Source organism: Zea mays, chromosome 4 (assembly GCF_902167145.1).
Source record: "Zea mays cultivar B73 chromosome 4, Zm-B73-REFERENCE-NAM-5.0, whole genome shotgun sequence".
Lineage (NCBI taxonomy): Eukaryota > Viridiplantae > Streptophyta > Magnoliopsida > Poales > Poaceae > Zea > Zea mays.
The window spans coordinates 31,487,747-31,500,948 of record NC_050099.1 but is presented as its reverse complement, the minus strand read 5'-3'; the positions used below and the strand labels follow the sequence as shown (position 1 = coordinate 31,500,948).

Here is a 13,202-nt window from a genome sequence, read left to right as displayed (position 1 = left end):
CTTGTTCAGCCCCCTGTCACCTCTTTTTCGATCGCTCTGCTTCCTTTTCCTTGACGTCTCGGTTGTTGTCTTGGTCTGTTCCGGTGCGTCTTGGGTCGGCTCCGGTACGTCTTCGTATCGTGCCACGGCTTCTTCGAGTATCGCACGAAATTCAGACATGACCTCCTATTCATGTAATAAAATGCACAAGAGATCATGCATGTGAAATCAGTAGGGTACACATACGAAGCTAAAGATGCGTACTGTGATATTGTCTCCACTGCGAATTCCTGAAGAGATGCCAACTCATCATAGCCAATTACCTTTTGTGAAATCCTGTTGAAAAAGTAGCACAACCGTGTGATTGCCATCTTTAAAAACAAAGGATTTATAGCCCTGATGGCAATAGGTAGGAATGTAGTCAACATGACATGGCAATCATGTGAGTTGTAGTTGGTGATTGTCAGGTCTTTCATTGACACAATACTCCGTATGCTAGAGCAGAATCCGGATGGGACTTTCAAATTCTTGAGCCAAACACACATCGCATGTTTCTCATCTACATTGAGATTGTAGCTTGCTGCTGGGAGATGGTACTTCCCATTTTCTTGAAGAACGGGATGTAGTTCCTTTTTTATGCCTAAATCTACCAAGTCCATGCGTGAATTGAGCCCTTCTTTTGTTTTGCCCTTTATGTCTAGCAAGGTGCCCATTATGCTTTCAAACACGTTCTTCTGAACGTGCATACCATCGATCGCATGCCGCACATCTAACTCTTTCCAGTAAGGCAAGTACTCGAAGAAAATAGACTTCTTCTTGAATATAGCCCCCGAAGCTGGTTTGGCATCCTTCCTTGTTTTTCCGTCTTTTGTCTTCTTCCCGAAAACAAACTTGATATTCCTGACTATTTCAAAAACTCTATGACCTCTATTGTTACCCGATGGAGCAGTAGAATGTAGTTCACCATTATTGTCGAAGTACTTATCCATCTTTCGCATGCGGTACCTGTGTCCTTCCAATAAAAAGCGTCGGTGCCTCATGTAAACTATCTTCCTAGATGCAGCAAGGGATACGTAAGCAGTTTCATCAATGCATACTGTGCAACCAACCTTTCCCTTAAACTGGCCTGATAATGTGAAGAGAGCAGGGTAATCGTTGATCGTAACAAAAAGAATTGCTCTTAGCGTGAATGAACCTTTACGATACTCATCCAACATTTGAACACCCGTTTCCCACAATATTTTCATATCCTCCATTAAGGGCTCCAAAAATACATCCATGTCAACTCCAGGTTGTGTAGGTCCAGAAATAAGGATGGTTAGCAAAATGTACTTCCGTTTCTGCATCAACCATGGAGGAAGGTTGTATATGGTGAGGATCACCGGCCATGTGCTATGCTTGCTGCTCCTCTCAGCAAATGGGTTCATTCCATCAGTACTCAGTGCGAACCTAACATTTCTCGGTTCATCGGCAAAGTCTCGGTGGTTGTCATTGAAATTTTGCCACTGCTTCCCATCGGCTGGATGTCGAAGCTTCCCATCGTTTTTGTGCTCATCAGAAGCATGCCAGCTCATAAGTCTGGCATCCTCAGGATTAGCGAACAAACACCTCAATCGATCGACGACAGGGAGGTACCACATCACCAAAGCAGGAATCTTTTTGAGCGCATAATAGTCTACTTCTTTTTCTTTGCTCGTGGATTTTGAAGTCTTTTTTGGGCTTTCTTTCGCTTCTTCCCTTTAGACACGGATGCAACACACTCTTCCTCTCGATAGTCTTTATTCGTCTTGTACCTACTTGCACCGCACTTTGGGCAGCTCTCCAAGTCTTTATAATCATCACCTCGATAAAGGATACAGTGATTTCTACACGCGTGGATCTTCTCCACACCCATAGTGAGCGGACTGATTAGTTTCTTTGCATAGTACGTGTTAGCAGGCACTTTGTTCTCCTTTGGAAGCATGTCTGCGATAATACTCAAGAACGCATCGAAGCCAGCATCAGACACACCATATTTAGCTTTTAACATCAACAACTTTAGCACAGACCGGAGCGTCGTGAACTCTTTGGTACAACCCTTAGACTCGTCGTACAAAGGCTCTTCTGCTGCCTTCTTCAGGGACTCCATACCTTTCATTAAGAACATCGATTGATCTGTATGACGACGCAACATTGCCTCTAGCAACTCTGCATCTTCCTCATCCATAACACTTGGCAGAACATGAGGTCTATCATGTTCATTTCCTCCAGCGTAACCATGATCAGTAACATTTTGCACTACATGTTCGCTCTGTGGAAGAGGTTGGTGTGTCTCGTGAACGAACTGAAATCTGTCATCGATGTTCTCAGGGTTTCCAGTCGTATAAGGCGAAGAGCTACCCTCTCCATGCTTTGTCCAAATTGTGTAATCCTTCATAAATCCTCGGCATACCAGATGAGATATGATTTGTTCTGTGTCATTAAATACAGCAGCATTTTTGCAGTCCATGCATGGACAATATATGTGTTTTGTCTTTGTTCTCCAAGCATGGTGCGTAGCGACATCAATAAACCTATGGACCTCGGATATGTATGATGGATCTAGCCTTGATAAGTTATACATCCAGGATGTCCTCTCCATCACCACCTGTAAAAAATTAACATAAACACACAAGAACCAACCTTTCTTAGCAACCTTCTTCCAAAAAATAAAGATAAAAACCTCCCCCTTGTATTTTGTGAAATCTGGCCCTCTAATGGAAGTTGGGCTGCGAGCTATAGTTCTTGTCGGGAAGGATGAAGGGGTGAAACCCTATATCCAAAATGTGGCTAAATTTAAGGAAAATGAACAAAAATTGGCAAGAGGAACATAAAACCAAACTTTCCTAGCCATACTCTTCTCTCTAACACATGGTGAAGGCCTAGTTCCAAAATTGAGCAAAGATGAACAATAATTGGCAATTAAAACATAATTAAACCAACCTTTCATAGCAACTAATAAAAACAATCTTAATTACCAAACCTATCTTCTTCTCTCTCCACACAACACATGAACCATTCATTAAACAACTTAATATGTCATGGATAAACTGATTTGAGAACTAAACATGAAAAAGGAGAGAGGATAGACAAAATCTAACCATATTAAACAACTTTATTTGAGGGAATAGAGCAAAAATGTGGCTAAAATTGAGAGAGGATACACTTTCTCTCAAATGGTGAAACCCTAGATCCAAAATGTGGCTAAAATTGAGCAAAAATGAATAAAAATTGACATTAGCAACATAAACCAACCTTTCTTAGCAATCTTCTTCCAAAAAATGAAGATCAAAACCTCTCCCCATGTATTTTGTGAAATCTGGACCTCCAAAATCGCCTCCAATGGAAGTTGGCTGCGAGCATACAGTTCACTCTCGGGGAAAAAAGAGGGGTATTTATAACAGACAGTTCACTGGCGGTTGGCTTTAAAAACCGCCAGTGGAAACCTATTTTCACTGGCGGTTATCTTAACACAACCGCCAGTGGAAATAGGATGTTTCCACTGGCGGTTAAGTTAAGATAACCGCCAGTGGAAATCAATTTTCACTGGCGGCTGGTGTTACACAACCGCCAGTGGAAACATCTTATTTCCACTGGCGGTTGTGTTAAGATAACCGCCAGTGGAAATAGGTTTCCACTGGCGGTTTTTAAAGCCGGGCCCACCTGTTTCTTTCACTGACGTTTGATAACGGAAACCGCCAGTGAAAAGTTGAACGTGCCGCAGACTTTGAGCTCTTTTCTACTAGTGTATATTAGATATAATTACGATAATAAATAAAGTATGTAGTTACAGTGTGTGTGCGCCATATCTGACTGTTACAAAGGCGGCAGATTATGATGAGCTACAGTTCGCTCGAAATATAACACTACACTCATCTGCATGCACCTCATTATTGTATGAACCTCAAGAATGAATTCAAGGCTTGAAGAGGTCATTCCAAAGATTCAACTATATATACGGCGTGAGTTATAGGAGTTGGTATTCTAATTAATTAGCTACAACTTCCAGATTATTCCAATTAGTATAAGAGGCGAGCTGAGCTAGAGCTAGCCCCCTGGATGATACTACCCGAACGCAGGGCCTCCAACTCCAAACAGCGTCCAGAAATCGACCGGCGAGTCGATGGCCACCGCGAAGGTGCTGGATATCGGGACCAGGCACAGCCCTCGCCGAGTGAGGAGGCCTCCCTCTGCCGCCGCTGCCTCGCCTCCGTCCCTCGGTACCTGCTGGATGCAGGAATACATTGTCAGTTCACAGAGAATGCGCCATGCATGATACATGAGATCGATGAGCCCTGCAGGGCATACAGCAGCTAGCTAGCATTGTACTATTCTGTAGCAGTACCTTGTGATGATGGGACACTTGCTGCCTGTTCTTCAGGTAAGAAGCACTGAGTGACTGCATGTATATATATAAAAGAGTCGTCAATTCAACTGTGAGCTAGCAAAATGCAAGCACTTGTAGCTAGATCAAAAAAAATGTCTAAGTATACATGCATGTTTATGATTATTAAAGCCATGCACAAAGGACAATAAGGGCTAGCTGCAAGCAAGCATGCAGCTAGACCAAGATCAATCGCACTTACACCAACTTGCGCATGGAGGAACTTGATGTACTCGATGGTCTCGTGGAGCACCGATGCCGTATCCGTCTGTGCAATTGCAAATAAAGAGAAATAGTTTGGTAAAAAGGTGTGTGTCTTTCTTTGCAACGAGACTTGGGGGCCGGGGTATATATTGGACCCTGAAGTTTTCAGCTTCCAGAACAATACTCCTGTAGTGTTGCTAGCTAGTGGGGTGTAAGTGCAGGACCATTACCCAAAACTAAGACCTTGGATCACTTACCTTTCCAAAAGGAGAGACTAGTTGCTGAAGTGCTGTGATTCTGTCACCAAGCTTCTCTTTCCTCACCTGAAGCAAAAACATAAATAAAATCCAAGTGGAGTGTAGGCAAAAATAAATAAAATCCAACAAGTGGAGTGTACATGAATGTGTACATATGTGTTGTACAGAAAAACTTTACCAAGTTAAAGGGAAACATGCATGTGTCCATTCCATAATACAGTATAGTTAGTCTTGGAAAAAAGAAGTTTAAGGAAAACAACTCAATCAGAATACAAATATGTGTGTTTGACTTGTTGGAATAGGATCTAAAGGGATTACAGTTTCGGACCGAAACTTCCGAAATTTCCCTTCTTTCGGTAGGGTCCGGAAAAAAAATATTTCGGCTAAAATTTCAGGCTAATTTGGACCACTGACCCCCCCCCCCCCCCCCCCCCCCCCATTGCAACACTAAACGATGCCAGACTCTATCAAAAGATATGAAGTTTTTTTTTTTAATTTGATCCGAAATATCTTGCTTTTCGGCCCGGCCCGGAATTGTGTATCATATTAATCTAAACTAAATGTTGGCGCCTGTACCTTGAAGGTAGGCAATGGCGATGGTGTCCCTGTTCTCGGTTTCTTAAGCGACGGCGTTGGAACGGTGTTTGTCCTCTTGGCAATTATGTTGCTAGAGCCCCCGGCACCTTCTATTGCGCCCTACATACATGCATGCATAGAAGAACAAACAAAAGGTTCGTCAGAGGGGCTTAACAATCAGGACTGCTCGGTAGACATGCACAAAATATATATTCAGGCAACTGCAAATTTTGGCAAAATTGAACCTTGGACGGAAAACTCGCTAGCCCTGACGACGGTGGTCTGGCAGTCCCTAGTAAGCTCGCTGCCCCTTCCGCACAAGGGTTCCAAAACGGCGTCCTGTTAGTAGTGAGCTGCAGAGCCTCCCTGATGCTCCCGGCTGGCGCCTGGTCCATCGTCTGCTGCTGCTGCTGCTGGTATTGCTGCAGGAGGCCTGGCGGCGTAGTGTTCGCGGCGGCCGATGGCTCCGTGAGGCTTCTGAGAAGTGAGGGGGAGGAGGACCGGAACCCGCCGGAAGACGAAGTCGGCGACGAGAGCAACTCGAACCCTAGATTGGATAGGAACTGCTGGTTGGGATCGTGGGCGCCCTGTACCATCACGCTGTTGTGATCCGATGAGGAGCAGCTCAGGCCGAGGTGATGAGCCTGGTCGCTTCTTGATGAGCTCATGAAACCAGCAGATCCGTCCCTAAGATCGATGGCCAGGCTCAGGCATATGTACATATGATCATGAACAAACTTTCTCACGAAAATAACAATTTATTTCTGGAGTAATAACGAACAACAAAAAGACCAGGGAGAAGAAGCAAATAAATTAAAATTAAGTTAAAGTTGATGAGACTTACAAGTAGTAAGAAGGCTCGTTCCAGCTGCCGCTGGCGGCGTGAGCAGACGCCGCTGGCGGCGGGTGCGGCGGCACGGAGACCACGCCTTGGTCGGTGGTGAGCGAGTGGTTGGACTTGGACCCGGGGGACTCCGAGGAGGCAGCCGCGTTGTTGCCGGACCTCGACCTGTTGCCTCCAGCTGTGGCCGCGGCAGACGACGCCCAGCCGCCGAACCCAGCAGGTAGCTGCTGGTCCGGCGACCACGACACCGCCGTGGTCCACCAATCGCCGTGAGTCGTCGTGCTGCCCGTGGTGGCAGCAGCCGCTGGTGGGTGGATCATCTCCTGGTGATCCGCCATATATCTATGGGAATCTGTCTATCTACACATACATGGGCGGGCTCCGATCTGTTATATGGGATTGTGAGATCTTGCTTTGGCCAAATTCTTGGCAGCAGTTTAGTTAGGTCTGCAGCTAAGCTAGATAGGCATAGCAGATAGCTGTGGGGGAGAGCCAGAGAGAGATAGAGAGGCGGCCGGGCATGCGATGCAAGAGACAGCAAGAGTAGTGGCGAGTAATGAGTGTGGCGTGTGGTAGTGCGCGGTTAGCTGCGCTAGCTAGCTCTCTATCTATCACTCTATGTGTGGTGTGTCCTGTGGGTGGACTACTTGTCTGGTGGGGAAGTAGGAATTCAAGTTTAATCGAATGGATTATGTACTTATTAGATAGCAGGAGTTCAGCTAGTGCAATGAAATGGTGTGCGTGGTTTTATATAAACTGGCCGCCGTCGGGTAATTGAAGTGGAAGAGGATGACGATGAGGAGGAGGAGGATGAGGATTTATGGAGTGTTTAGTTTGAGGAATGAGCTAGTTCATCATCTTCTCACTCCTCACTATTTTTATTTGGTTTGTAGAATAAAATGAGTTGATACATCACCACCTTATTCTTCATAGTTAGTTAGTACTAATATAAGTAATGGAGTCATTCCACCAAATTTGAGGAATGAACTTATGATGCATCACCTTAATTTGGATGGAGTGATTCCTCAAACCAAACACTTTAGGGCTTGTTCGGTTAGCTCCCAATCCACATGGATTGAGTGGGATTGGGTGGGTTTAAATCCCAACTAAGTCAAACCTTTTCTTAATTTTTTAAAATCTCATCCAATACATGGGTAACGGGATTAACCGAACAAGACCTTATTAGGTTCTCTTACCGTACCGGCCTGGAAGAGAGAATGAAAAAGGCAATACTATGTCTTATTAGTGGCCGGGTCGTTGACTGTCTGAGACGGCGACACCATTATCGTATGCTATTTGGCGCAGCTGGTTAATGATTACCTGTTGATGGCTCACTCATGCTGCCACGCACACAGCCGGCCAGGTGGCACTACCTAGAAACAGGTCTTTATCGAGTGCTAAAACGTTTACCCGAATGTAGATTGCCGGCACTCAGCAAACATAGGGTTTGCCAAGTAAAACAAGACACTCGACAAAGAACATGGTCTACATTCAATGGTCTACGAGTACGTGTGTACGTAGAACATGTGCACTGCTCCCATGTATATATGTATATTGCCGAAGAAGTTTAGATATAGAATGAGGCTAAAATGATGGCTGCAATTCCGGAAGCTGATGACAGCCGGGAGTTTTAGCATTGGAGTAAACGTCGCGCGACATCAACGAGAGGGATCCCTGGGCCGGGCAAAATGTCTCAAAGCGGGGCGGAATCTAGATATGGCGACAGGACAAAGTAAAAATCACATAACTCATTCATTTCTTCCTTTGCAGAATAATGTTATTGCTTCTTAAAGTTGGGCAACAATAATAGTAACATCAGTAAGTCGATTCGTCACCTTAAGGCTTTAGAAAATGACAGAATAAATGCAGTTTTTTTGCCCAGGAGCTTAGGGAATCATTAGTTGATAAAGAGCAGAAAGTTTTAGAAGAGGAGTTAGATAATTTTATTTTAATTAATTCAGGGAGTGAGATTACTGATGAAGTGTTGGAATCGGGAAGTGAGTCACGGATCATGGCTTGTACTGATCGGAACCATCCAACCAAAAACAGGAAAAAATAAAAAAATAAAAATAAAATTTATAGTTCTCTCGATGAAAGGAATATTTTGGAATAGTATGGGTTTAAGGACCCTAAAAAGCATCGTTTTATTTCTGATCTCACGGAGGAGCATACTCTCAGATTTATTGCTATTGTAGACATTGGAAGGAGGAGTTTCACGGTTCGTTTCCTCAAAAACTTGTGTGCTGGAAGAAATTTTTTTTGGCACTACAAGGAGCCGAGGGGACGGTCTAGTGGTATCTTGTTAGGTATTGATTTGGATGTGTATGACATAGGACTATTGATGAGGGAGATTTTTATGTGAAATTTCATTTGTGCAATAAAAATAATAGTTTCAAATGGGCTTTAGTTGCGGTTTATGGTCCAGCACAGGATAACTTTAAAGAAAATTTTATGTCTGAATTAGTAAACATGTGCAGACATGAGGCTCTGCCTATCATGTTAGGTGGTGACTTTAACATCATTAGGAAACCTGATGAAAAAATAATGACAGATTTGACCATCGATGGCCTTTCTTATTTAATGTCGTAATTGATAGTCTAGATCTACGGGAATTAGAGATGTCAGGTAGACAATATACATGGGCTAATTCTCGACAAACCTCAACTTTTGAGAAATTAGATAGAATTTTAGTTAGTATGGAATGGGAGGAAAAATACCCAACAACTATGGTAATTGCCATGTCTAGAGAGATATCGGACCATACTCCGTTATTGCTAAACTCCAGAGACAATACGATGCAATCAAACCCACCTATGTTCAAATTTGAATTAGGATGGCTTTTGCGGGATGGTTTCTCGAATATGGTAAAACAGAGATAGTCTACCGAAATGGATGGCAATACCCCTATGGATAGATGACAAGCAAAGATTCGAAAATTACGCCAATATCTTAGGGGGTGGGCAAAGCATACAAGTGGGATTAATAAGAAGGAAAAGAAAAGTTTGTTGAACAAGCTTGATGAGCTAGACAGAAGAGCAAAGTCAACAATTTTGACGCAACAAGAACTTGATTTGAAATGTTGCCTTCATAATAGGCTTGCCAATTTGTTAAGGGAGGAAGAAATAAAATGGTACCAAATGGCAAAGGTGCAGGATTTGTTACAAGGTGACTCTAATACAAAATATTTTCAGATGGTTGCTAATTGAAAGTTTAGAAAGACTAGGATTTTCCAGTTGAAAGACGGGAATCAAGTTATTACAGGTGAGTCTGAACTAAAACAACATGTACATTACCACGTACTACAAAAAGCTTTTTGGGCCACCAGAGATAATGATTTTAGTCTGTATAAGCTTCGAAGAGATGATATTCCTCAAGTTAATTCACTAGAAAATGAAGTTTTAGTAAGGAACTTTACCGAAGAGGAGGTTAGAGCAGCTTTTTGAGATGGAAAATAATAAGGCCTCGGGCCCTGATGGATTCCCAACAGAATTCTATCAGGCCTTTTGGGATACGTTAAGATATGATTTAATGGCTTTGTTCAGGGACTTCCGTGAAAATATGTTGCCTTTACATAGCCTTAATTTTGGAACTATAATTCTTCTTTCGAAAAGTAAAGAGTCTGTTGCGATCCAACAATATAGACCCATTTGCTTGTTGAATGTAAGTTTCAAAATATTCACAAAAGTGGCAACAAATAGAATTTTCACAATTGCACAAAAGATAATTGGACCTACACAAATCGCTTTTGTTCCGGGTAGGAACATCATGGAGGGAGTGGTAGTCTTACATGAGACTATTCATGAACTACATCGAAAGAAGCAAAATGGGGTAATTCTCAAGATAGACTTTGAGAAGGCTTATGATAAAGTGAGGTGGAGTTTTTTTCAACAAACTTTGCGGATGAAACGTTTCTCAGATAAATGGTGCTCTTGGATTAATGCTTTCATTAGGGGTGGTCATGTGGCAATCAAAACAAATGATCCGTTGGGACAGTTTTTTCAAACGAAAAGGGGCTACGACAAGGTGATCCCTTATCTCCTCTCTTGTTTAATATTGTAGTTGACATGTTGCCTATATTAACCAATAGAGCGAAAAAGCGGGTCAATTATCCGGCTTGGTGCCACATTTGGTGGATGGTGGCTTGTCGATTCTCCAATATGCGGATGACACCATTTTGTTTATGGTTCACGATTTCGAGAAAGCAGTGAATATGAAAATGCTTTTATGTGCTTTTGAGCAGTTATCAAGGCTCAAAATTAATTTCCACAAAAGTGAGGTTTATTGCTTTGGAGAAGCAAAAACTCAAGAACATCAATATGCACAGCTCTTTGGTTGCAGAAAAGGGGATTACCCATTTAGATACTTAGGTTTACCAATGCATTATAGAAAACTAAGTATGGTAGATTGGAATATAATGAAGAACAAATTTGAAAAGAAATTATCCAGCTGTAAAGGGAAATACATGTCCATGGGTGGAAGGCTAGTTCTTATTAACTCTGTCCTTACAAGCCTTGCGATGTTTATGATGTCTTTTTTTTAGATCCCAAGAGGTGTTTTGGAAAAAATAGACTATTACATATCGCAGTTTTTTTGACAAGGGGATGATAATAAGAAAAAGTATAGACTCACCGAGTGGAGTATCATTTGTCAACCAAGGGAGGTGGGGGTTTAGGGGTGAAAACATTGATGCACAAAACAAATGCCTCTTAAGCAAATGGTTGTTTAAACTCCTAAATGAGGAGGGTTTACGACAAACCATGTCGCGGAGGAAATACTTGCAACAACATACATTATCACAAGCTAAACGTAGACCCTCTCATTCGCATTTCTGGAAGGGGCTTATGAAAGTTAGAGACAACTTCCTAAACTTTGGATCCTTTCAACTTGACAATGGCACACATATTTGGTTTTGGGAGGACAAATGGTTGAGGATAGGGATCCTAAAAGAAATATACCCGCAACTATATGCATTGGTTCGACGAAAAAATGTGGTGGTTGCTAATATCTTCCAAACCATTCCGCTGAATATTTCTTTTCGTCGAGGTCTAGTGGGGCAGCTACGCGAACAATGGATGGATTTAGTGGCTCACCTTGTTCATGTTCGATTAAACACAGCGAGTGACACGTTTCGTTGGGACTTATCGGCGGACGGGTCCTTTAGTGTTCATTCGATGTACAAGGGGCTAATAACTAATGTCAATGTAGGGTGGCACAAAGACATTTGGAAGGCTAAGATGCCTTTGAAGATTAAAATCTTCATGTGGTATTTACATAGTGGTGTTGTGCTTACAAAGATAATTTACTCAAGCGTAATTGGAAGGGAAATGCAAAATGGTTTTTTGTACCCAGAATGAGACAATCGATCGTCTTTTTTCCACGGCCAACTTGCTAAGTTTATTTGGCGTTTAGTTCGAATCAGATGTGGTGTTCGTCCACCAAACAATATTAGACATATCTTTGGTTCTTGGTTAACTAGTCTGGATAATAGAATGAGAAATCACTTTATTCTAGCAGTTTTGGTTATATGTTGGGCAATCTGGTTGAGCAGGAATGATGCAGTGTTTGGTAATACTCCAATAAAATCTTCTTTGCAGGTGATTGTTCGGGCTCCGCTTCTGGGCTCAACTACAACTTAGACAGGATGATCAAGAACTAATAATCAAGGCATGTCGTAGATTGGAGGAGGTGGTGATGCAGATTTTTAGACATCATGGATGAGGATCTGCATTTAGACTGTCTTTAATCTCGTTTCGCTGCGCTATGTTTTTCTTTTCTCTGAGTTTTCAGATAGTGATGTTCCTATCTGAGTCTGTAATAATTCGGTTATAGTCTTTTTGAGACAAAGGCCGGGAACTTTCAATTCCCATTATCTAAAAAAATATATGTACGTATATACTCTCCGAAAATGCATTTAATCGATCGCCTAGCTACATACTTTGGCATGTGTTTTTTCCTCCAAATCTGCATTTAATCATACCTGGATTCTTCGGACGCTAAACGGCCGGATCGGACATGTATGTATTGTGAGCATGCATGGTAGCCGCCCCGCATTAATTAGAGGATCGGATCGGAGGTGTACGGAGTAGTAGTATCAGACCAAACGCTATTTAGTTGTTTATATGTATATGTGTTGGTGTGTGGTCCTCTCTAATCTAATCTAACCCTGCTTATTGCCCTCAGATAGACAGGTATGTGTTGTAATCCTACTGTCTATATATGTTATATCTTTGTTAATGTTGCACAACAATACTCTTCTGCTAATGTTGCATTAATTGCATCGATCGAGCCCAGACCTTGTTGTCTGCTGCTTCTAGCTAGTTGCCCTTAGAAATACCTCGCTCCATCTGGAGAGGCAATCCATAAATAACATTAATTAGCCACCCCTACAATATATCTTTGTTAGAGGACGGTGGGTAACAACACGAACTGACTTCAGAAGTTGATTTCATTTTTAGATGTTTTGTTAATCCAACGGTGGCTAGAAAAAAAAAAGTACAGTGCCTCTAAATAAAGACAAAAGATACGTATTTTACAATCAAGCTTCCCATGCAAATGCCGTACAAGCAAACTATTAAAAGTCACCAAAAAAATCTATAAACATAGAACTTGAAAATTGGCATATTGGTAGATTAATTAATGAAGTACATCTATATTGTTTTTCCCATTTTTTGTATAACTTTCTATAATTTAATTGAATGACGAAGTTTGATTCTACATTAGTTTTTAAAAATAAAAAATGAATAGTACTCTCTCGTAGCCTTGTTTAGGAGGTGTTTGGTTTCAGTGGCTAATTTTTAGACTCTTTATTTTATTTTAGTCCCTAAATTGTCAAATAAAAAAACTAAATGTCTGATTTAGTTGCTATATATATTTAGTAATTTAGGGACTAAGATATAATAAAATATAGGGACTTAAAGTTAGTCCCTTGAAACTAAACACC

At 41.9% G+C, this 13,202-nt stretch overlaps 1 protein-coding gene across 2 annotated transcripts; it reads right to left on the bottom strand.

The window, feature by feature from the left end:
- Window positions 1-3,730: 3,730 nt before the first annotated feature.
- On the bottom strand, window positions 3,731-6,942 carry LOC103653037 (transcription factor bHLH112). 2 transcript variants are annotated; one of them, XM_020552505.1, is made up of 7 exons: window positions 6,263-6,942; window positions 5,664-6,105; window positions 5,419-5,538; window positions 4,843-4,908; window positions 4,584-4,649; window positions 4,343-4,396; window positions 3,731-4,224 (listed from the first exon to the last, which is right to left on the bottom strand). In XM_020552505.1, the coding sequence occupies exons 1-7, from the start codon at window positions 6,598-6,600 to the stop codon at window positions 4,063-4,065; spliced, it is 1,248 nt and encodes a 415-aa protein (XP_020408094.1). In that variant the 5' UTR covers window positions 6,601-6,942; the 3' UTR covers window positions 3,731-4,062. The 2 variants fall into 2 exon arrangements, with proteins under 2 accessions (XP_020408094.1, XP_020408095.1); XM_020552506.1 differs by having other exon boundaries at window positions 3,731-4,221; window positions 6,263-6,940.
- Between the last annotated feature and the right edge of the window lie 6,260 nt (window positions 6,943-13,202).

What these genes read in the sequence shown, in the direction of transcription:
- LOC103653037 (XM_020552505.1), bottom strand. Translation starts at nt 6,600, where the DNA reads ATGGCGGATCACCAGGAGATGATCCACCCACCAGCGGCTGCTGCCACC. An exon ending in TAGCGAGTTTTCCGTCCAAG is followed by an intron (nt 5,539 to 5,663) that starts GTTCAATTTTGC and finishes GCATGTATGTAG; the next exon opens with GGCGCAATAGAAGGTGCCGG. An exon ending in TAGTCTCTCCTTTTGGAAAG is followed by an intron (nt 4,650 to 4,842) that starts GTAAGTGATCCA and finishes GCAATTGCACAG; the next exon opens with ACGGATACGGCATCGGTGCT.